At 36.5% G+C, this 20,875-nt stretch overlaps 3 protein-coding genes across 4 annotated transcripts in view; 1 reads left to right on the top strand and 2 right to left on the bottom strand.

Moving 5' to 3' along the window:
* Window positions 1–3,251, bottom strand: part of LOC109043607 (condensin complex subunit 3) — a 31,629-nt gene extending 28,378 nt beyond the window's left edge. For both annotated transcript variants that reach the window (XM_019060868.2, XM_072296893.1), the window contains exons 1-3: window positions 2,891–3,251; window positions 989–1,180; window positions 5–145 (exon numbers count right to left, since the gene is read on the bottom strand). In XM_019060868.2, the coding sequence (XP_018916413.2) occupies window positions 5–145; window positions 989–1,180; window positions 2,891–3,043 (486 nt within the window). In that variant the 5' untranslated portion in view covers window positions 3,044–3,251. The remainder of the gene's footprint in view (window positions 1–4; window positions 146–988; window positions 1,181–2,890) is intronic.
* Window positions 3,252–3,684: 433 nt separating this feature from the next.
* Window positions 3,685–8,116, top strand: RpL38 (ribosomal protein L38). The gene is made up of 5 exons (XM_019060869.2): window positions 3,685–3,785; window positions 5,338–5,391; window positions 5,936–5,996; window positions 7,206–7,352; window positions 7,963–8,116. Exons 2-5 carry the CDS (start codon window positions 5,389–5,391, stop codon window positions 7,986–7,988), a joined length of 237 nt encoding a protein of 78 aa, XP_018916414.1. The 5' UTR covers window positions 3,685–3,785; window positions 5,338–5,388; the 3' UTR covers window positions 7,989–8,116.
* A 548-nt stretch (window positions 8,117–8,664) lies between these two features.
* Window positions 8,665–20,547, bottom strand: Sirt7 (sirtuin 7). The gene is made up of 7 exons (XM_019060867.2): window positions 20,185–20,547; window positions 18,934–19,031; window positions 17,538–17,753; window positions 16,658–16,829; window positions 15,854–16,090; window positions 14,246–14,366; window positions 8,665–13,495 (listed from the first exon to the last, which is right to left on the bottom strand). Exons 1-7 carry the CDS (start codon window positions 20,287–20,289, stop codon window positions 11,823–11,825), a joined length of 2,622 nt encoding a protein of 873 aa, XP_018916412.2. The 5' UTR covers window positions 20,290–20,547; the 3' UTR covers window positions 8,665–11,822.
* Window positions 20,548–20,875: the final 328 nt, after the last annotated feature.

Here is a 20,875-nt window from a genome sequence, read left to right as displayed (position 1 = left end):
GTACCTTCATTCGCTCAAGCATACTTTCGACGAGTTTGTTATACAACTTTTCATCGATGACCACTTCATTGCCAAGTTTGCAAAGTAATTTATCCACAAATAAGCAAATTCGACTTCGAACAAGGTGATTATCACATCCATGATTCTAAAAAGAGAGGAAAATCAAAGTGAATTAAAATTAATACATAAGGGCACAAAAATAGGTGCATGCTGCAAAATAAAAAGATTTTGACAGCACCTCTTTGCATGAAATAATTTTTTGAAAAACAAAATGCTGTCCTAATAACACATTTTATAGACAAAGAAAAAACTTCAATCTTTGTTTCTTTCCTGAAAACAAATAAATTTAAACGAGGCAAATATTTGCAAACAATAGGAATGTTCATTAAGAGTATGTATCATACAAATAAAATGGTACTTTATTCATCTGCCTCAATGTGGCAGTCGGCTTGGTCAGATAACATGAAATTGTCATAAAAAGGTTTAGAACAAATTTCAATTACGGAAAAATCAGTGCCACTCAACTGATTGTATGTGGGCATGTATTCATTTATTGTAAGATTATTTGAAACTTTTTTTGGTTTTGGACGCTTGAAGATAATGATCTCAGGAGAATTTGACTTATCCGTCAAATGAGATCACTTTGCTCACAGACTATGGATATTTAATAAAGTAACTTGAATAATATTTTAGAATACTCCACAGAGTTTCAGGATGTACTCTAATATGTGTCCATACACGACTGAGAGGGGAGAGCTCTCAGCCCACGCAAAAGAAGTTGGAATTTTTTGCTGGGATCTCACCAACAGAATCACAAGCGGCTCTGTTCTTCTTACAGCACATTGGGTTGCCTGATGATGACAGGATAATCATGCAAATATTAGGAGAAACAGGAGATCAAAGTATTGACTAATTACCTAATTGAAAAGGAAAGAAACTACCAAGTTTGCACGTACGAAAATTAAATCAAGAAAAAATAAAAACTTACTGCACAAACAAACTCCAGGATTTCTTTCAAAAAGGGACAAGTTTCATCATCATCAACTCCAGAGCTGTTGATGACGGCAACGAACTGAGCAGCAAAATTAAGAATTGCCTCAACACTGGGTACTTCCTCGGGATGAATTAGGCTTGCTTTCAGGCACTCAATAAATTTGTCGACAAAGTCTTTGAATGAAATCTGTAGAAGAAATAAAAACAGGTACCAATGAATATATTTTCAAAAAGTGTACTCAACAGAGGGATTGGTGCGAAGAAATGAGAGAAGGAGCATCGTGTGATTAGGATCCCTCTATTGAATGAGGTGTTAAGGTGATTCGATGGACGCCATATTTTGTGTCAGAACGGCATACGATATATCGCATCAATTGGTTCCATTTTTTCAGCTACTCGTCATTTTTCTCCAATTTTGAGATCGCAATTCTGTTGTCAGCAGACTAAAGCACTCACTTACCAATTTTAACAAAGAAATTCATCGTAATAAAATCGTGGTTTTTTAGAGAGAAAATATCGCATTTGAGTGCAGTTTCGATATCAGTATCGAATGCGATGTTTTCTCTCTAAAAAACCACGCCTTTATTACGATGAATTTCTTTGTTAAAATTGGTAAGTGAGTGCTTTAGTCTGCTGACAACAGAATTGCGATCTCAAAATTGGAGAAAAATGACGAGTAGCTGAAAAAATGGAACCAATTGATGCGATATATCGCATGCCGTTCTGACACAAAATATGGCGTCCATCGAATCACCTTAAGAAAATATACGAATAATCTAATTGAACCTGGCCCGTTTACGCAGGTTATACCTTTAAAACTAGGGTTTTCAATGTTGCAAAAACTTAGCAACTTCCATCCTACTAATTAGATAATTAATCAGCCACAGATTTAGAAAACTGTTCTATAGGCAATTTATACACTGCCTACGAGCAGTCTGGCCTGAGGCTACACCTTGCCATGTTTTAGCTGTACTTCGGCTCAGTTGCAGTAGCGTAGCACACTTTGTGATATCAATTGATCTGCCATTTAAACCTATGGAAAAGGATCGATAGGCAGGGTATTCGCAACGAACACCTTAATGAATGATTCTTTGACGTAGCCTCAAATGGAGAAATATTGATAATCGATCATTCACACCTCGCCACTGCTCAGTAGCACAACACTTTGAGACAACTGATTTTGGATTGATGCACGAATTGATTAATGAGAAAGTAAGTACAGTTCCTGTTAAAATAATGCATAATTTGCGACATGTTAAAAACCTCTGAAAGTAAGAGATGGACATGGTTCAAGTCCATCATTAGCCTTCATTTACACAGACCTTTTTAAGTGAGATGAATACACATCTTACAATTCAAATTAAGAGATGTGCATTGAAAACTTCCACATGAATGTCATCACAACGAAAATAATTGACTCAGTACATGCTGAATACAATCCTGATTGAGAAGCATTTGGTACCGATGGGTTGAATCAGAAATGAAATTTGGACACTAAAATCTGATTTACCTACATGCAGATTGAGCTGAATACGCTTGTGCTAAACATAACAGCTCCTTGTACTAAGACCTAAGAAGATCTCTTAACCTGGGTTGATATATATGCGTTCTTTCCAAGTCCAAATTCTAGTAGCTTTGAAATGAGAGTCAGAGGCTCATTTGAACTGCCTTTCGACTTGTAATTTTGGGTGAATATATACAAAAACAGCTTTAGTGTTTGGTTGGTTGCGATTTACTTCACACATTTCACAAAGAAATGAACCAATTCCAGTCAAGTTTTGATTCACTATCAGAGGATAACTCTTATCAACAGCTATGCACTGAAAGTGCTCAAATACTTGTTATTTATCCTGGCAACAAGATTGAAAGCGTAGCGATTAGAAAAATGGAAAAGTACCTTATCGTAGAAACATCTCAACTCATCTATGAGACGGTGTTCTTCGTCCAAATCCAAATCACCGAAATGTTGGGCCTGTTGGAAAAAGTGGCTGATTTTGGAGCTGTCTCCTTTTCGAAAATCCATCTCCTTGACTCCTGACATGGTGGGCATCGGATGATTAGTGCAACCTCAGAAAACCACATGAACTAAGCTTCTTGATATTCATGAAAGTAAGAGAACATTGAGGTAGGCATTGCATTATTTTGGACAGACAGAGAAAACTCCTAGCAATTTAGATTCCATAAACGAATACACTCGTATCAATCACCGGAAAATAATCTGACTCCTGATTGTGAGACTCCAAATTAACCGCCACTTGTTGAAAAACGAACTTGATCACCTTACACTTGAGAAATGAGAAATAATAAAAATAAAATTCAACGCATCATTTGAAGTTGAGCGGCAAAACCTCAAAATTTGAGTATGAAGGATAGAGGGCGATTACTGTTTAACTTTTGCAACCATTTTTAACGTCATTGAATATATGCCCTTCCATTACTCAATGACGTCAGCTAGTTCAATTCTCCATTTGCAAACAACAAATGAACTATACAGGGTGATTCATTTGAAAATATGTTTAATTTTGAAGTTTTTTAACGTATTCTTGGCTTGGATAATTATCGCGGGTTGCTTTCGAATCCCCTTAAAAATATTAAAAAACTGAAAACGAGACTTCGCTTTTTTGCATGTAATAATATCACTTTGCATCTATGGCTAAAGAGAGCGCCGCCGCCGCCTAGCGCCTAGCCGTATGATCTAGTGTGAACAAGGCTTCTCAGCAAAACGGACCGCGCAGGTGGGCAAGTGTAAACGGGGCTTCGATTTTCTTGGAGTTTCGCGTGTTGTGCGAAAGGTAAGTGTCACGTTGGCCCATCAATTTTTCACTAATTTTAAAGATTTTAAGGTTTTCTCAAGGCAGCTAAGTGCTCGATAATTACCTGTTCGCAAACATATTTGTATCTTACAGCATGTGTGCCAAAAACCTCTCTGACTTAGTTGTTTTACACTCGAAAGTTTAGCATGAAAGACTCATGAGCATGATACTTAGGCCAAGGCATTGTTTTCTTCGATAATTCTGAGGCCTGATTATTGTCCTCCAATGTCGAATTACATTTTCAGTCGGAATTTCCTTCTAAAACTGGAAGTATCGTGGCTTCTTCCGAAACTGTATTTGGCAAATAGGCTAGGTTTGATGCCATGTGATAGACTAACCTCCAATTTCCATCTGAGACGTGAAGTACGTGTAGAAAGCTTGCTCTTTATTTTATGAGATCAAAGTCAGTCTTTGACTAGTTCCCAATCCGTACCACGCCTGAGGTGTTTTGTGTAGGTAAACTTATCGAATTCCATATTGTCATTATATTTACTGAAAAGCAACCCAATGCTTCCACCAACCTCCTCCATCCATTGAGCGTAAGGCAGAATTGTTCCAATCAAGAAGGTAGGAAGTCAGCCTTGTAGGGTATTTCAAATGTACTATCTTGATTTGGACAGTTTGGCACTGGGCAGTTTTTTCCAAATGGTTTCAAATAGTTTTCTTTGATGATACACTGACTATCCTGCCAAAGACGCTATTAACGGGGACGTTATCCAAGGGATTCTCCATTACATCAAATTGGACCCAAACAATAACATTAGCGTAACCTCTTTCAATGCTACCAATGTTTATAAATTGATATATATTGCTTCTTCGTGACGCGCCCCTAACAGCGTCTATATCAGATGGTATTGTTGACAAGTGTTGATCGAATCACAACATCACTGTTCCTAATCTCAACATTCTGTGAGTCTTCCCTGCAACATATCAAGTTCACTCATTTCTACATTGAAACAAATATCTACTTAATAATTCTTTTTTTTTTTTTTTTTTTTTTTTTTTTATAACTTAATTGAATAAAGTACATAATGTCACCACTACCCCATTACAATTACAGGGTATCTATTGACATGTTTTCATTATCGATTATTGAATGATATAAATAAATTATAACGGATGATAAGATAGCACACTTATCATGTTGGTCTGAGGCATGTAATGCCCCAGCCATTCATATAATAATGAGAGTGAGAGTACTCTTCGTGAGAAGGCGTGCAGGGGAGGGCAGAGGGCCGGGGGGCACCCCGCCATGAGAGGCAAATCAAACAGAATGGAAGAAGTAATTCTTGTACTTGCTTTCATTTCTAAACTGAGGATGGGTTGTGTGCCAGTCACCCACTATAAGAACGTGAAGTAGATGTCTACTTATTGGTTGAATTTGCAAATGGTCACTTTTTGTAGCTCCAATATTCTGAACAGCATAAATCAACCCAAGTAGTAGCAAATGGGTTTTTCAAATTTTGACATCAGATGTTTATATGTGTAGTCAATACGTCTTCAATTGATTTTTGCATTTTGATTTTTGCAGGAGTTTCTGGATATTAATTTCTGAAACATAGAATTATCCTCAACTATCAGCATGGTAAGATCCCATCACTGTATATTAGTTTTTAGTCAAAGTATTTTTCAACTTTCGCGTATTTTGACTGCTCTATTGTATTGTATGTAGTTCCTCCCAAATGAGAAAGAGCTTAGTTGTTCATCTCATTTTCCTCTTACTGATGCTTGTTTTGCACCAATGCCACCCATTTGCATTGTGAAGAGGTTCGTTGCTTAAGTAAGTGAACTATTCTGGATTATTGATTACTGGTATCAGTAAATTTGAAGTACCAAAAGAACTACCCTTGAACAACTGTCTTATTTGTAATCTACGGCCTCAGAGCAACAGTCGTTCAAAGGCCCTCAGCTCAGGCCTAGTATTTAGAGAGATAGCAATAGTTTATTAGCAAGAGGCAAAAAGGGTTTTTACAGTGGAGCCGTTTTTAGAAATCGGAAGCCTGAGAACTCTCTGCATCCCTGATTTGGATACCTCCAATCACCATCGGATCGAGCAACACCTGAAGTACTTACCGGAACATGTATGGACTGTTTTTCTTTTTCTTTTCATGAAATGAACTTTGTTTCAGCCACGTGAAATCAAGGAGATCAAAGATTTTCTCTTGAAGGCCAGGCGGAAGGATGCAAAATGTGAGTCATTTTTATAAATATATTTTCAGCTTAGGAAGGATTGAATTCCAAAAGGTCATTTTAAGATTTTCAGCATCTTAAAGTATCTGTAATATCCTTGCAAATAAGATGGTTATTTTGTACTAAATTGTGCCCCAAAAATCATAGATCATCAAAATTCTGCTCCTGAAATGCTAAAACAGTGATGGGTCTTGCCTTTTCCCCCTTTATCCCATTTGCCTCATTTGACGAGTATACTCGTCAGCGCGCGTGCGGGGGACATATCTCAGCTGAGGAGTTACTTCGCGGCATCTATCGGTGTTGCCATGCCATTTTTTTGGCTGTGTTACTTCACTTTTCCGATAGATGGAATCTCAAGCGTCGTAAAGCCGACAAATGGCGCGAATTAACTCGTCGGCTGAGATAATGTCCCAGGCGCCCACTGACGTGTAAACTCGTCATATGAGGTGAATGGGTCAAACTTCCCACCGGCCATTTTTTGTAAATACTAACAGAAATGTGTCAGAGAACACATCTTCAATATTTTACTCTGTAGGAGGGAGCCAAGGGAAAGCCCTCTGTAAAGCTACCCCTCCCCTTTTGCTGGGACCTAAATCCCTTGCAGTGATTTCCCAATGAAGGTCTGTAAGACACTCCAACTAATGAAACATTTGAGCTCTTGCTGTTACCCTTCTCCTCATCTAAATTATATAATTAGATCACATTCAAATACTAGTAGTCTATGTGAATCTTTAACGTTGAAATTTTGCTAAAGGCATGATGAGAGCTTTAAATTAAATATGCAAAGCATTTAGATGATTCATCACTGCCAGGGTTGCGACAGTTAGGGAAAACCGGGAAATGTCAGGAAATTTTAAAGTCAGGGAAAACAGAGAAATGTCAGGGAAAATTTGGCTTTTTAGAATGGGTTTGAGGTTATGAACAACAAATTTTGCGTGAAAACTATTTTCAATTATGCCTTCTTGACCATCTGTCACATCTTCAATTGACGGGGAATTTCACCAAAATGTGTCAGGGAATTTCATTCTCTGAATTTTGTGACAACCCTGAATCGCACGATTTCAAAGTCTTTTTAATTTGGAAAATACTATGAGGAATGTAAATTCTTCCAAAATTCTTTGTGATAGGTTCTCTCTGGAATGTCTTGTTTGTGCTCTTTTAGTTTTCATGTAAAGTATTATCTCTGAAAGATGTTTTGATTTTTTTCAGCCGTCAAAATAAAGAAAAATTACAAGAAAGGTGACAAGAAATCAATAGACAATGTCAAGTTCAAGATTAGATGCTCGAGGTTCCTTTATACTTTAGTGGTCAAGAATGAACAGAAAGCAGAGAAACTCAAGCAATCTTTACCACCAGGTACTTTCAGACTTTTTGGTTCTCTCCTAATCTAATGCAACTTCCTATTTTTTCTTTGAACTGATGTTTCAAAATTCGGTGTGAATTTTATCTCATTTTACTTTATTTTTTTTCACTTACGAGTAGCAACATTTTATCATGTCTCTTTTCAAGAAATGTCTTCTCTTCTTTTTATAGAAATGTGGCACCATCCTGAGAGGTCCGTTTCTTGTCACTTTCATTCACTTATATTGACATTGAATTATTTCATGAGAAGGAATCTTCTTTTAACACATTACTACACTCTCTTCAGCTTTTTATTGAACTATTTTTACTTATCTTACTAATGTATGTTTGAATGTATTCAAGCGGATATGTGAGAAAAGATTTTTTTCAATTTTTTTAAAGAGATATGGGACCATAGTTGTTTTGTGTCGCCTCCTTAATTACCAGAAAATCCTTCAAACTGTTAGTACTTTTGCAAATTCTGTCTGAAATCAACTTCTATCCTACTGCCTTCTGTTGCCAAATATTTCATCTCAGATTTTTCTAGCACAGTTTGAAAAACTTTCTAACTCTGATTTAATCCCCTAGAAATGTATTTCATTGATTGTTTTATTGTTTCTTTCAGGTCTAGCAGTGAAAGAAATCAAGTGAAATCTCTGGCTGAATGCAAGAATTCGTTTCCTCATTTTATATTATTCTTACACACTGTAAATTGTTGACCTTTATTATGTGACCTTTTGTAAAATAAAAAAAGAAAAATATATGAGAAAAAAAATGGACGTCTGACTTATTTTTTCATCTGTTAATCTTACTGTATAGCAGACACTTTTTTTAGGCTTTTTATTTGAAAGCAGAATGTTTCTTGTTTATCAGGGATTGCAGTATAGATCAAATACATTTTAATTAATAACTTAATATCTTTATAAGAGGACAGTGAAGATATCACATTTGTTTTGAAAGCATTGGAAAAAGCCCACAAGGGCAACTACTAATCTCTTTTGGAAATTGTCATTTTGGTAGAATTTAATGAAAAATGTAAGGTAAGGGCTTGAAGTGCCCCTTCATCCCAACAATTTCTCTCTTTTTGAACAGTTGTAGGTAACAGTAAATGGGCTTGTTCAGTAATTTTTAATTGTTAGATTTTTGGAAGGATAGAGTTTTGCCTTTTCAGCAGTTTGCTATTGAAACACAGGTAGACCCTCTTTCAGATTGCTTTTCCTCTTTTGCATTCTCTATCCTGCACATACAGCATGTGAGGAAAACAATCTAAAACGGGCTCTAGATGAATATCAGAAAATCGGTATGAATATATTAAATCGCCACAATGTCAAAGAAAAATAATCCTTTTTATTTGATAAAGATATTACAAAAAACAAAATAGAGAAAAATGAAAACAAAAACAAAACCTTTTATCTAGAGAAAAAAATAATTGAAGTTCAAATTTCTAGATTATCAAGTATGTTCGTGTAAACAGCAACACGTCAGAGAAACATACTTTTCTAAAATACTGATACTTTTTCCTGAAGGAGCCTGTTTTTTTTTTCTTTTGCTAACTTTTTAATACATTGTATGCAACATTTTGGAGATCTGATCAAGGAAGAGCAAATCAATATTAATGTCTACCTCTGATGAGTAGGCCACAAAAAATGAGAATACATTTGTTGCATAACATAGTGAAGTAAAAGTAAATTGGAAAAGAATACTGTTCATGGACATTCTGATTATTACGATACCAAAGCTATCTAAAATTGGCTTCCTAAGAGAAAGATGAGAGGAGGATCAAAAATTGTGACAATGTATTACATTACAATCGTAGTCCTCCCAACAATTTTTCAATGAAAACTCCCGAGCCAGGCCAAAGACACAAAGACAGAGTGCTCATAATAAAAAACTTAGGGGATGAATGAAACCACTCTGATGCTGTGCGTTTGTGGGTGCAGGACTTCATGGGCGGCAAACAAAAATTAGATTTAAATTACTCTTGATTTCAGCCTTTAAGTTCTAAGCTCACTTATGATACCTAACGCAATAATAAAAGTGACGAGACGGAGATTTTTCATACTTCACTTACTTCGGCCTGACAGTTCCTGCAAATCATTGTTGACATTAGAAACATTAATTAATATTAGCTCCTGTTACAGCAATGGTTAACGCACAGGAATAGAGCAAATTCAAAATGGCTCTGAAAGGGCCATTACTTAGACTGGAGATTACTTTTTTTTCTTTCTTTTTCTTTTTTTAAATTCAAAAAGGTATGCAGTCTATGATAAACTATGATAAACTTGTAGAAGCCTTTGAAAAGGAAAGTTCCCCAAATTAGAATCAAGGAAAATTACAGAAGAATAAGCTTACAAGCCAGCCCCTCAGGCATTGGTTGGGAGGACTAAGATAAAGAGCATGAACTACGAGGAGAATTTTTTGGTAGCCAATTTTGATTTAAAGTCAGTGGAAGTTTTAGAGTGATCATAACTATGCAAGTGACAAAAAGTTATAAACTACCAAGGTTATATTGAGACTATTAATTCCGAAATGACAGTGCTGTGTTCGAATAATTCTAACTTTTGTGGATTAAAAATAATTAAAATGATTGTTTTCCTCCTTCATATTTACATGCAAGGACCGAAGCCTATGAATATTTGAGCACAATTTTTAATTGCTCCAACCATGGAACTTTACTTATTTGGAAATCTGGACCGAGTTTAGCGGAAATGCACCAGGTCATACTTTGGGAAAAAATGAGTTAGAAGTACCTCATATTTAAAAAGTCATAAATTGTCTCCTCTCAAAAATTCAAAGACAAGAAAAGATATTATGAACATAAAACAATCATTAGACTTTGTTCTGAACATGAAATCTTATGGAGGAACAAAACTTCAAACCTCCTTTTCTATTTCCAACTTAATGCCACTTGGTGTGTTTCTGTTAAACTTGATCTATTCGCAGTGGAGATACTAAAATGCAGGGGGAAAAAACAGACAATAAGGGAAAATCAATACTTGGAAACTTTGGTAAAATAGATGTAAACAAGTAATCGGATATCTACTAGATAAAAGAGATATTAGATAACAGAGCATCGTATAGATGAACCTCCACTACACTTTAAAGTAAAAAGTAATAACATTTTTAAAGAGACACGAACATCATGTCACAGATTATCAACGCCAGGTCCAATAATAATAACAAGATATTCAAACATACAAACACAGAATAACTTAAGAAACCTGAAAAAAGATATTGCACACACATATGAACACACATGTCACAGCATGAAGAGGGATTTTTCCTGATCTGCTTTGATCAAGAAAGTTGCCTTTGATGCCAAATAAGTGACATAGGGCATCAACTTTCATTATTTTCGCAGGGAGAAGCCCCAGGCTGTCCTGTTCTGAGATATGACAGGAGATGGGAGGGAAAGCAGCACGAATCGTAAAATGCTATTTCTAGATAATGGCGAGAGTTTTAAAACGTCGGCAAATAAAGTTGCAATGGAAGCTTCCCAAGCTGCCGCCTCTGATCGGACTGAAATCTTTTCAGTGGAATCTTTGGATGAATTCATTGTACCGGTGTTTTTTTTGTTAATTCCAAATCGCCCAGGGCGCAGCATAAAAAATTCAGGTTATGAGCGCACACAGTTTAATGAGCAGCTGGCGAGCAAACAAATTGGCAGGTTTGCTGCTTTGCTTAGGGACTGCAAGCCTGCAGCCACAGCAATCTTACTGATGTATTGGCTCCTTAGCTATGTACGGAGAGTCTGACTGGGTATAGAGATGGTCTCTCAGCGTAGTGTAGGGGATTCCTTTCATTGTGACCTCAACTGTAAGAGCTTTTGCTGAGCTTGGAAGTTTGTATCAGAGGAAATTGGTGGCACCATCGTATTTTTCTCAAGAATTTACTTCAGAAAAAGTACTTAAATCACGAATCCCTGACACATGCCTAAGCTCCATTGGCTAATTGACCCTCTCGTTTCAAATTACAGCAGTGTATTTACTTCATTGCAACTGAGTCATATGGTTCAGTAAAAAACAGAGCTCTTAGAATTAACAAGGACAAGACCCCTACTGTCAGCTTGACATTTAGATGAAATTTTAGGGGAAAATATTCCTCAGGGAACTAAAATACGAGTACTGCTATTCCCACTAGTGGGTTTTAGAAGAGCTTTTTTAGGATAATTTTCTAATATTGCAGGCAAAAGTTGAGAGAGATACTGAAAAATATGTTCTAATAAAACTAAAATTAGTAAGACAGCATTAGGATAAAAGGAACTAAAAGTATGACAATCCTATCTTATCTGTGTAAGGTAATCAAAGGCTGATAGTTGCTTCTGATATGAGCCAAAAAAATGGTTCATTGAATGAAGTTAAGTTTCCATCAGTTTGCCCTCTCATCTTGTGATAGAAGGGATGCTGTATTAATGGCGATGAAACTTTCAACTAAAAAGCTTGCATCGGTGCATCAAAATATTCCACACTTCCCGACACCTTAGGCTCATTTCCTCCTCTTGATTTTCTTTCGATATCCTTTGCCAAACCACCCTGGATTGATGCTGTTTTGATGACTATTGGAGGGTTTCTTTGCAATGCTCGAATCAGGACTCTCGCAGCATAAACAACAACGATCTTTGAAATTGAGGTTTGCGTTTGTGAACTTCATGTAAAAGAGGCAATTATTCGAATCATAGTAGATACGACAGAAGTCACAACGTTGGGATGATATTGCTTTGTCGGTTTCAGCAGTAACACTCACACTGTCATTAAAGCTATCAGTCTTTATTATCGAATGAGTATCTTGGGTTTGAGTATCACGAGTGCTAGGTATCACAGATTTGGTCTTACAACTATCCTCGAGCCAATCGTTGTTGATAATATTGGAGGTTTCTACGATGTTATCACGAATCCGTCGGTAGACTTCATCAAAGTCAGCAGGAATCGATATCCCAACAGTTTCACCAGCCCCCAGTGCCAGGTCCACAGAGGAAAAATCCATAACCTGACAATCGAATATAACCTGATCAGATTCTTCTCCGATATGGAGAGGGTCTGTTTCTTCAAAATCTTCTTCTGCAGACTCAGCCTGTTCCATGATTTCACAAAAGTTCACTCCATTATCTATAATAATACCATTTAGGATTTGCCCACCTTCCTTCCGAATCGAGTCTTCTTGCCCGAAGTCAGTTTTCCGGAAACTGGTTTCATTTAGAATAACACTATTTATTACCTTCTGCTCTCCATTGTGAGACACAGTGATTTCTGCAAAATTTGATTCAACTGCTTCATTACTGGGTATAATTCTAAAATTGGAGCTTTCTGTGAAAATGATACTGTTGATTCGCTGATCTCTCAGCTCCGATTTCCTGCTTTGTGAGTAATTTTCCTCCAATTCATCTTGAATCACCTCACAAAATTTCACATCTTCATTAATGATACTATTTGTTTTACATTCTTTACTATGAAAACAGTCCCTTTCTACCACGTTATCTTCAGCTACCTCCTTTATGGTTTTGAAGAATTTCATCTGGCAGTTAAAAACACGGTTTCCCGTATGATCCAAATTCTTTGTTGAGTGGTTTCCAGAAGACTCATTTCCATTCAAGATTGAGCAATTTATCTTACTTTTAAGGATATTAATAACTTTCTCCTCTCCATTTAGTGATGGTTCAATTTTGACATGTTCCTCCTTGACCATTTCTTTCACAAATCCACAATGAATTGGACCGTTTGACCTACTTTCTTTCCAATCTAAGTTTTGCAAAGGATCTTGTTCGGCAGGTTCCTCTTGGAATTCTTCCTTCACGTCGAACTTATTATCATCCAACACAATACTTTTCATGAACGAACAGTTTTCTACAGAGTCCTTTTCATTGCACATGCGAGGCTTTGAGTCTACATTTTCTGGTGGTTGCTCTTCTGTTATGCATTCCTCTTTTTTCACATCCATCAATGGAGAAGATGAGATTCTACTCTGATCAAGAAACTTACCATCATCAGGTAATGGGTTTGTAGAATTTTGTGGCGTTTTGAGGGCTGGCTTAGAGGTAATATGTGACTCCACAGGATGAATAAGAGTTGCATGATTGTAAATTGGATCTCGATGACGACTATATTTTGGAATTTCTACATTTAGGAGGTGCATTACTTTCTCAAACACTGCATCGCATTTTCCTGGAAGGAAAAAAAAGAATTTATATTTAGGATACAGGCATATTCATAATTAAGAAGAGTTTAAACTGAGGAGGATTTGCAAGGTTGCTCCCTTGTGCATATTTCTGCATTGAGGAAAATATATGAAGAAAGGACATGGGTGATCTTAACCAAGTCCAAATGTGAATTTTGAAACCCCAAAATCTGAAAGTGGGAAACTACAGTAATATATCTCGGGATCACTCTTTTTAGCCAAATAAAAATGATTCATCGAGCTGGCTTTTTTTGGTAGTTTCTTTTTTTGTGAAAAATGTGTTTTTGTATCGTAATTTGTTCCTAGAACTTGGCGGTAAGCTTATGGGCTTGATAAAGCAAATGCAATCATCATGCTAAATGTTTTACTTGCAAACAAATAAATAAAAAAAAAAATTAAAATATAATACCACAGTACAGGAAGATACATTTCCATGCTATTTAAACAAAGGAGACCCATGGTTTGCGTCCAGCTTTTTTTGGTCAATTTACTTTGGGTATATTCTAAAATAACATTTCTTCATCCGCAGGTGAGTTTGCAGTTTTTGGTTTTTCATTTTTTTTTTTTCAATTAAACGAGTCTTGAAATCAATAACTTAAAAAGCTTTAAACTAAACAAAAAATAAAATGAAGAATCAATGACTCCACATAGAAAATTGAAAATAAGTACAATAGAAATGAAATCAAAATTTACAGTAGAGGGTGCATGTGAGAAAAGTGTGAGAGAGGGTGGCTTACCATTAATTTTCAATGTTGCATGTTCATCTTTAGGCGTCCACTGTAAATTCACGATAAACAATTGAGGCCTTTTCCTTAGTGGTTTATCCATTCCCCAGAGCCATGGATACTTTTTCAGCACCTGAAAAAAAAACAGAGAGATCTTGAGAAAATCCGGTTTGAAATTGAGCTACTCTTAAAAGAAACAATTAATACATTTTGCAGTGCTGCTTAAATTGTGCATCTGAGCAGCAGTCGATTCGAAAGCCTGACATAAATTTTGCCCTTTAAAATCTTCATTTTTTTTCTCTCACATGGAAATCTGCGAGCCTTCTTGATTTACTAAAAATCATGAACAATACTGCACAAGCTTAGCAGTATGCAAAGCTTCCAAGTACATAGTTTTTCCAAAAAAAGAAATCACTCCATTGCAACGTACAGATAAATTTGTAATCGAGGTCCTTCCAGCTTGTGAGGTTTCTTGCTCCAAATGGGTCGCTCTACTCCAGGCTCTTCGGGGTGTCGATCAATGGGGTGGTCTTTAGTTTATCTTCCCAAGTTTATTATTTTACATCTACCCTGATGTTTCCATTCACTTCTACCCTTAGTTCTTTTTCTGTCCCTTACCACTTTCTTCTCCGACTTGCACTGATTCCTCAATCCAATTTACTTTTCCACCAATCCCAGTCCATGAAAGATGTAGATTGATGACGTTTACTTTTTATAATTTCATTCACAATATCATTTAAATTATTTCCCAAAATCTGCTATTTTCAGGATACTTGGCTTTCTGAAGGGTGTTACATTTGACAAAACTTAGCTGTAGATGCTTGCAGCGATAGGAGGAAAAGGCGCAAAAGTTTTACAAACACGATTTCTGTTCAGCATTTCTAGAGGAATTTTTAAGTTCATATACTTTTTTAAGATATGCACTTATATTTTGATTGTATACAGTTTTCATTTTTACATTTTTATTTTAGCATTGTTTTACTGAACCAAGGGGGAAAGTTTTCTTTCTAACCTTCGGACAGAATGTTCAGATGATTCCAAGCATGAATGTGCCACTGAATCAATTGATTAGCCAAGCCCCTTGAGAACCTGGCACCTATTGGATGTAAAAATTGCCAGTAACTACTTGGGGGGGGGGGGGGGGGATCAGCACAGATCAAAAATCTTATAGATAAACCAAGGTGAAATGTGATGTCATGTAGTGAGAGTACTCGGCATGATGCAGGTACCTGTTTAACTGCACCTCGTGGTTGATTTGAATGATCTCTACTGTAACTAATGACTAATGTGTCTTGTCACCTCTTTTCTTTCTCATAATTTTACACTGAAAATAAAAAAAAGGTTGCAAATTTGCACTGTTGATCGTTTGAAGGCAAAGATGTATAGTGTAAATATTTTTACAACTTTGCTGAAACGCATGCTCTGCAGAATATTTAAAATCCAAACAAAACATGCATTTTTCTCGAAAATATGTTTATGACGTGGGTGGTTTATGTGGTGTTACCCTCAACTGAGGAGTTCCCAGAGAGCATTTAGAAATTTTCTTACATGTGGAAACATACGTGAACCAGTAGTTAAGTTTATGAGAAACTTGCTTGTGAAAAATGAAGAAGGATTTACCTTGAGACTTGAACCTAGACAAAGAATAACATCAGCCTGATTTGCATTGTCTGAAGCAGTTTTCCAATTGAGTGGCCATTGCAAAACGCCACGTTCACCAAAATGAACGATGGTATCGCACAACGGTGATCCACAAAAGTAACATAACCTTAACGTTTCATGACTATATCTTGCTGTGTGCTGCGTTACATCAAATAAACGCAGGTAAAACCGGATCGGTTCGCAATCATGACAAACCTGAAAAATAAGTAATGGATTATTTGGATGTTAATATTTTAAAATGCTTTTTCCTCAAGTAAATGATAGGCAACTTGTCCATGAAAACGTGAAAACTAGGAAATTTATTAATTTTAAAAACGTTCAAAATAGCAACTTTGACACCCCCACCCTCCTTAATTATGAAGGGGGTTCATTACTTTACAGAAAGACTTGGTAAAATAAGCATGGAAAATTTAAGCTCCATCCACAGGGAGCCTAAATAAAATCATTTAAAAAGAACTGCTTTAATTCAGCGTTGGGGAGAGCACTGACAGATAGAATTCTTCCTTAAGTTCATCCTCCATAATAATGACCTAAAGATAATTTCCTTTGCCTGTTTCCTATAATTTTAGTGTAATTGTCTGGAATGAATTTTACTATTATTAACAAACGCAAGAACTTTCATTTCATTAAGGTATCAAAGAGGCAACATCTTCCCACACATAAACATCAAATATTCAGTTTCGCCTCCCTTTATCAGCCGATTTTCCTTTATGTTTTGGTTGCATTTTGTGCATCATGTTAGTACTATTAAATGTATCTTACCTCTAAATACATATTTCCATGAATTTCAGACAAAGCTGAGCGCGGCAATCCACTCCGCAGATGGAGACCATCACAATTTTGAGATACAACATGTTTCAAGATTTTTTCTTGATAGAGTTTAAATAATGCCATGTGGGTGAGAGTTGGTTTGGCAGCACTCAGATCATGTAATCTGCAAATTATTTATTTTTATTACCAATATTTAATATTATTAGGTTACACTGACAATTGGAGCCTACAGACTGTTCTTCTTCAATCTTGCTCTAATGATATGGATTTAGAGTAGGCAAAAATAAGGTACATGCATTATAATTCAGCTACCAATTTTAAAACTGCACTTGAAGTATTAATTTTCTCCCTGACCGCTAAAAATTTTAGTAGAATCCACTGTGTACATTGCCTATAATGCACTACGATTACCTATTTTGATTAATCTTTAAAGTATACTCGACAGCACAAGGATGTTGCACTGGCTTTATACCAGGCAGGCAGTAAATCCAATGCGCCAAAAAATTCTTGTATTCTGCGATCTTTTCTTCACTTTCCGTTGCACTTTCCTAAATTTTTCATGGGGATGGATTCTTTTCCACAAGTTTACTGGGTCACAATTAAATATATCTCACTTAAGACCCCTACATCTCATAATATTTACAAACTTTATTTTCGTACTCAGTACTGCTAGTTACAACAGTTTTACTTCATTCATTTACTTTTATTTGTTGAGCATTAATAAGTCAAATATGATGCGACTCTTCATCTGGAGAGCCTATTCATACGTCTGTCCAATAAATCAATCTGTTTCTGAAAAAAATATGCAACAACCCATCCTCATACTGGAGCTGTCTTCCTCTATCAAGAGTAGAAGAAATCCATTACTTACCCAATATCTTTACCCTGCTCGAGAAGAGTCCATACCCCATTGCTTCCACGATAATCAGGAATCCTGGCTGCTGTACTGACACCCGCACCAGTGTACACAACCAAATGTTTTGACTGCGATATTGCCTTAGCTAGAAGAATGCACTTGTTGTTTAAGACTTCTGGAGGATCTTCAAACTCCTGCAATCGATCTTTTAGTCGCTGTCTCTTGAGGAGCCTGGAAAAGATACCGAGTTTCATTGTATGATTGGCCAAATTATCAAAATAGAGTGGAAAGAGGTATGGGAGAGTACAGTAGGGTAGAAAGGAATACAGTAGAGGAGAGTAGAGTAAAGCACGCAATGTGTCACAGATAATCTGATCATGTTTCTTTGGCGGATTGTCATGCTACCTTCAGCCAACTTGCAGAGCAGACTGGTATCATTTTAGTGCCTTAAACCTTAACACTCAGTCACATACTGGTCAGGATTAATTTGCCAGTTTCGGCCACTTGGACATATTTCTGCCAAACGGAACCTAAGACCAGTGGGAAAGAAGGGGTGTGCTCGTTAGTCGAGGGTCGTAAGACTGAATGGGAATTATAAAGCGCTAGGATCAGCGGCGACAAAGTCGCTGCTGCAGCTCTGCCTGGAGATCTTTAACTCATGAGCCCTGTCCACAATGCTCTAGTCCCATACCCATGGTTCATGATTACCACATTCAGTTGGCACATAGTTCCATTGGACAGAATGTAATTCCACTTTTCCATTTCTCTGAAGGGAATTACGCCCACTTGAATACTGCTTCTTAAGCAGCTTTCTGGAGCACACTCCATCTTTCCTACTCTTCTATAAATCCGTTTGGTAGAAATACTTCCGCTTCTATTAGCCATTCATAAGTGGTGTGGACATGGGACATTTGGATTGCATTTTGTAAAATGGAACCAAGGGCATTTTAGTATTGCTAGGATTAAGCAACTTGAATACTTTACGATAAAATTACTGAAATCATACAAAAAATTAAAATTACACGGGTAATTTTAGTCTTGAATTTATAGTTTCTTGGAAGAAAAGACAAAACTTCTTTAGATTATCACTTTATATTTGCAAGGTAAAAAAAGTTGCAAAATCTTAGCGACATTGGAAGGCTCTTGGTTCCTTTTTGCAAAATGCAGTCCATTTAAAAGAGGGATGTTTTCAATGATTCAGACATTCGTTCCTTCAAGAATTTAGTGACATAGCCTATGGCCATAAATGAAAACAAAAATGGTAAATAATAATTTTAAACAAGAAAAATTTGGAGGGATTTTCTCGCAAAATGTGAGTATCATAAACGATAGGTGCTCATGTTCTACAAAAGTCATATTAGTGAAAAAAATATCACTTAGGTGACAAGAACAGATCAATAACTAGTCTTACTTTTCCTTGACTTCTTGCACGATGTTATCATCCTTACATAAATATTGCAGTTCTTCCTCTGTGCGTTCATGCTCTGCTTTCCGCAAAATTGCTGAGATCTGAAAATTAAGAGTAAAAAATTTAAGTTCTCTGTTTTATAAACTAAATATTAAGGGCACAAAAATATTAAACGATGTGATTGCTGTTTTTGCAGACTACGACAGATTTTTAGTCCAATTTGTAAAAAAAAAAAATCCTCTTCAGTTTAGTTGAGCCATTAAGTATTTGAAGAGGTCCCTGTCAATAAGAAAATTTATTTTAAAAATAAAAAATAAATATCAACATCTTCAAATGGGGATCCCTCATTTGTGATACATCGCTAGAGGGAGTATCCAGCGTTCCATTTGCCTAACTCGATATATGTACAGTTACATTAGTAAAATCATTTTCCTTAAAAAAATATTAATTTTTTGAGGTTGTGATTGAATTTGATACTGCATGTTACTGAGGTTAGAGTGCTGTACTTAGTTGATCATACGCTTAACAGCTACTCAAGGTAAATAGTGATCACAATAATTGTTTTTCCAAAACTATATTGATAAGTGACATTGGTTTATCACAGTTTAACCTCAAAATGCATTATTTCCCAGATGGTCACAAAATCACCGTAGAAAGTAGAAATGATACTGTCATCTATCGTACTTAGGCATACCAAACACATGATTTGATCTAAAAAACCTCATTCCCTCACTGATAAAGGCATTAGTGATAAGAGTGGCAGTGAAGAGTTGTTCGTCAGTCTACCTGGTCTGAAGTGCTCAGCAACTAAGGATATCAACCAAACTTTTAACTGCTAAACTACCTGCTACTGTGAACGCAGAGCTCCCAACAATGATAATTCTATAGCAGTGTGTAAACTCTTGTACTACTTGGTTTTGCGGTTAAGACAGGTTCCTCAACTGTCTTACTTTCGACTGTTGCCTGTGAGAAAATCTGCGGTCTGCGGAAGAGGAGCATAACAGCTGTTCCTCGCTCGTCTGCAAGATCAACCACTGGTCCTTGAAAATAACATTGGTTTTCAACTGATATTCAGATTAGTTGCATCCTTATAGTTAAGATGAAAAACGAAAGATTATACCAAAATACAGCAAATCCTTAAGACCTATTCAACTGTAAATGCTTGCGGACGCAGTGAAAAGCCCTTACTGTTTCCATCTTTGGACATAACTTCCTGAATGAAACTGTTAGATAAATGAGTGAGAGGTACATTACCTTTTTATGAGATGCATCTCGCGTTTTCTTGACGCAGAACGTAACTTTCAAGGCAGCTTTCCTTTTCAAAAAAGAGGGTTTTTCGGCAACTTTCTTGTCATCCATTACAAAATGACACTGAAGGAGAACTGGGCAACTGGGTAAATTGACTATTTACTCATCTGTAACCTGCACTGCAGAAAAATGGACTTCTTTTGCATGGCACTGCATGGCGCGTCGGTCAATCGAATCAATCGCGTAACGTACCGTAATTGTAATAATTTAAGGGCACCGAGTCCGAGAAGTCAGAGGACATAATAACGTAGAACGTTGGTAAGTAAAAAGTAAGTACACTGTACTTTAGCAGAGATGGTACATGCACAGCGCAAGCAAATGCAGTTGATTGCATTCATGTGCGGTGCGCGGGTGCGCCCAGTGCAATGCCGCGCATTACCACCTTGTGACGTTCGTAAGGTACAATATGGCGTCGATATTCTTCTCTTTCGGAATATCAAAATAAGGACTGAAACTCCCGGATTGGAAAATCAACAATTACGCCCATTTGTTTGGCGTAATTTTATGAAAAATTCTATACCAAACAATTTTTGCAAGTATGATTTCTGAGAAAGCTAATGAGAATTGAGATAAAATAGTCTGTACCCTCCTACGTCATCGACGAAATCCAAAATGCCCAAATGTTTCTTCCATGGTT

The sequence above is a fragment of the Bemisia tabaci genome, chromosome 2 (genome assembly GCF_918797505.1).
Source record: "Bemisia tabaci chromosome 2, PGI_BMITA_v3".
Lineage (NCBI taxonomy): Eukaryota > Metazoa > Arthropoda > Insecta > Hemiptera > Aleyrodidae > Bemisia > Bemisia tabaci.
This window is presented reverse-complemented; position numbering and strand designations above follow the sequence as displayed.

Coding starts and splice junctions, on each gene's coding strand:
- Sirt7 (XM_019060867.2), bottom strand. CDS start 20,289: ATGGATGACAAGAAAGTTGCCGAAAAACCCTCTTTTTTGAAAAGGAAA. Junction 16,830..17,537: donor GAGCAGGGTAAAGATATTGG/GTAAGTAATGGA, acceptor AATAATTTGCAG/ATTACATGATCTGAGTGCTG. Junction 14,367..15,853: donor GTCTAGGTTCAAGTCTCAAG/GTAAATCCTTCT, acceptor TTTTTTTTTCAG/GTGCTGAAAAAGTATCCATG.
- RpL38 (XM_019060869.2), top strand. Junction 5,997..7,205: donor CAGGCGGAAGGATGCAAAAT/GTGAGTCATTTT, acceptor GATTTTTTTCAG/CCGTCAAAATAAAGAAAAAT. Junction 7,353..7,962: donor CAAGCAATCTTTACCACCAG/GTACTTTCAGAC, acceptor TGTTTCTTTCAG/GTCTAGCAGTGAAAGAAATC.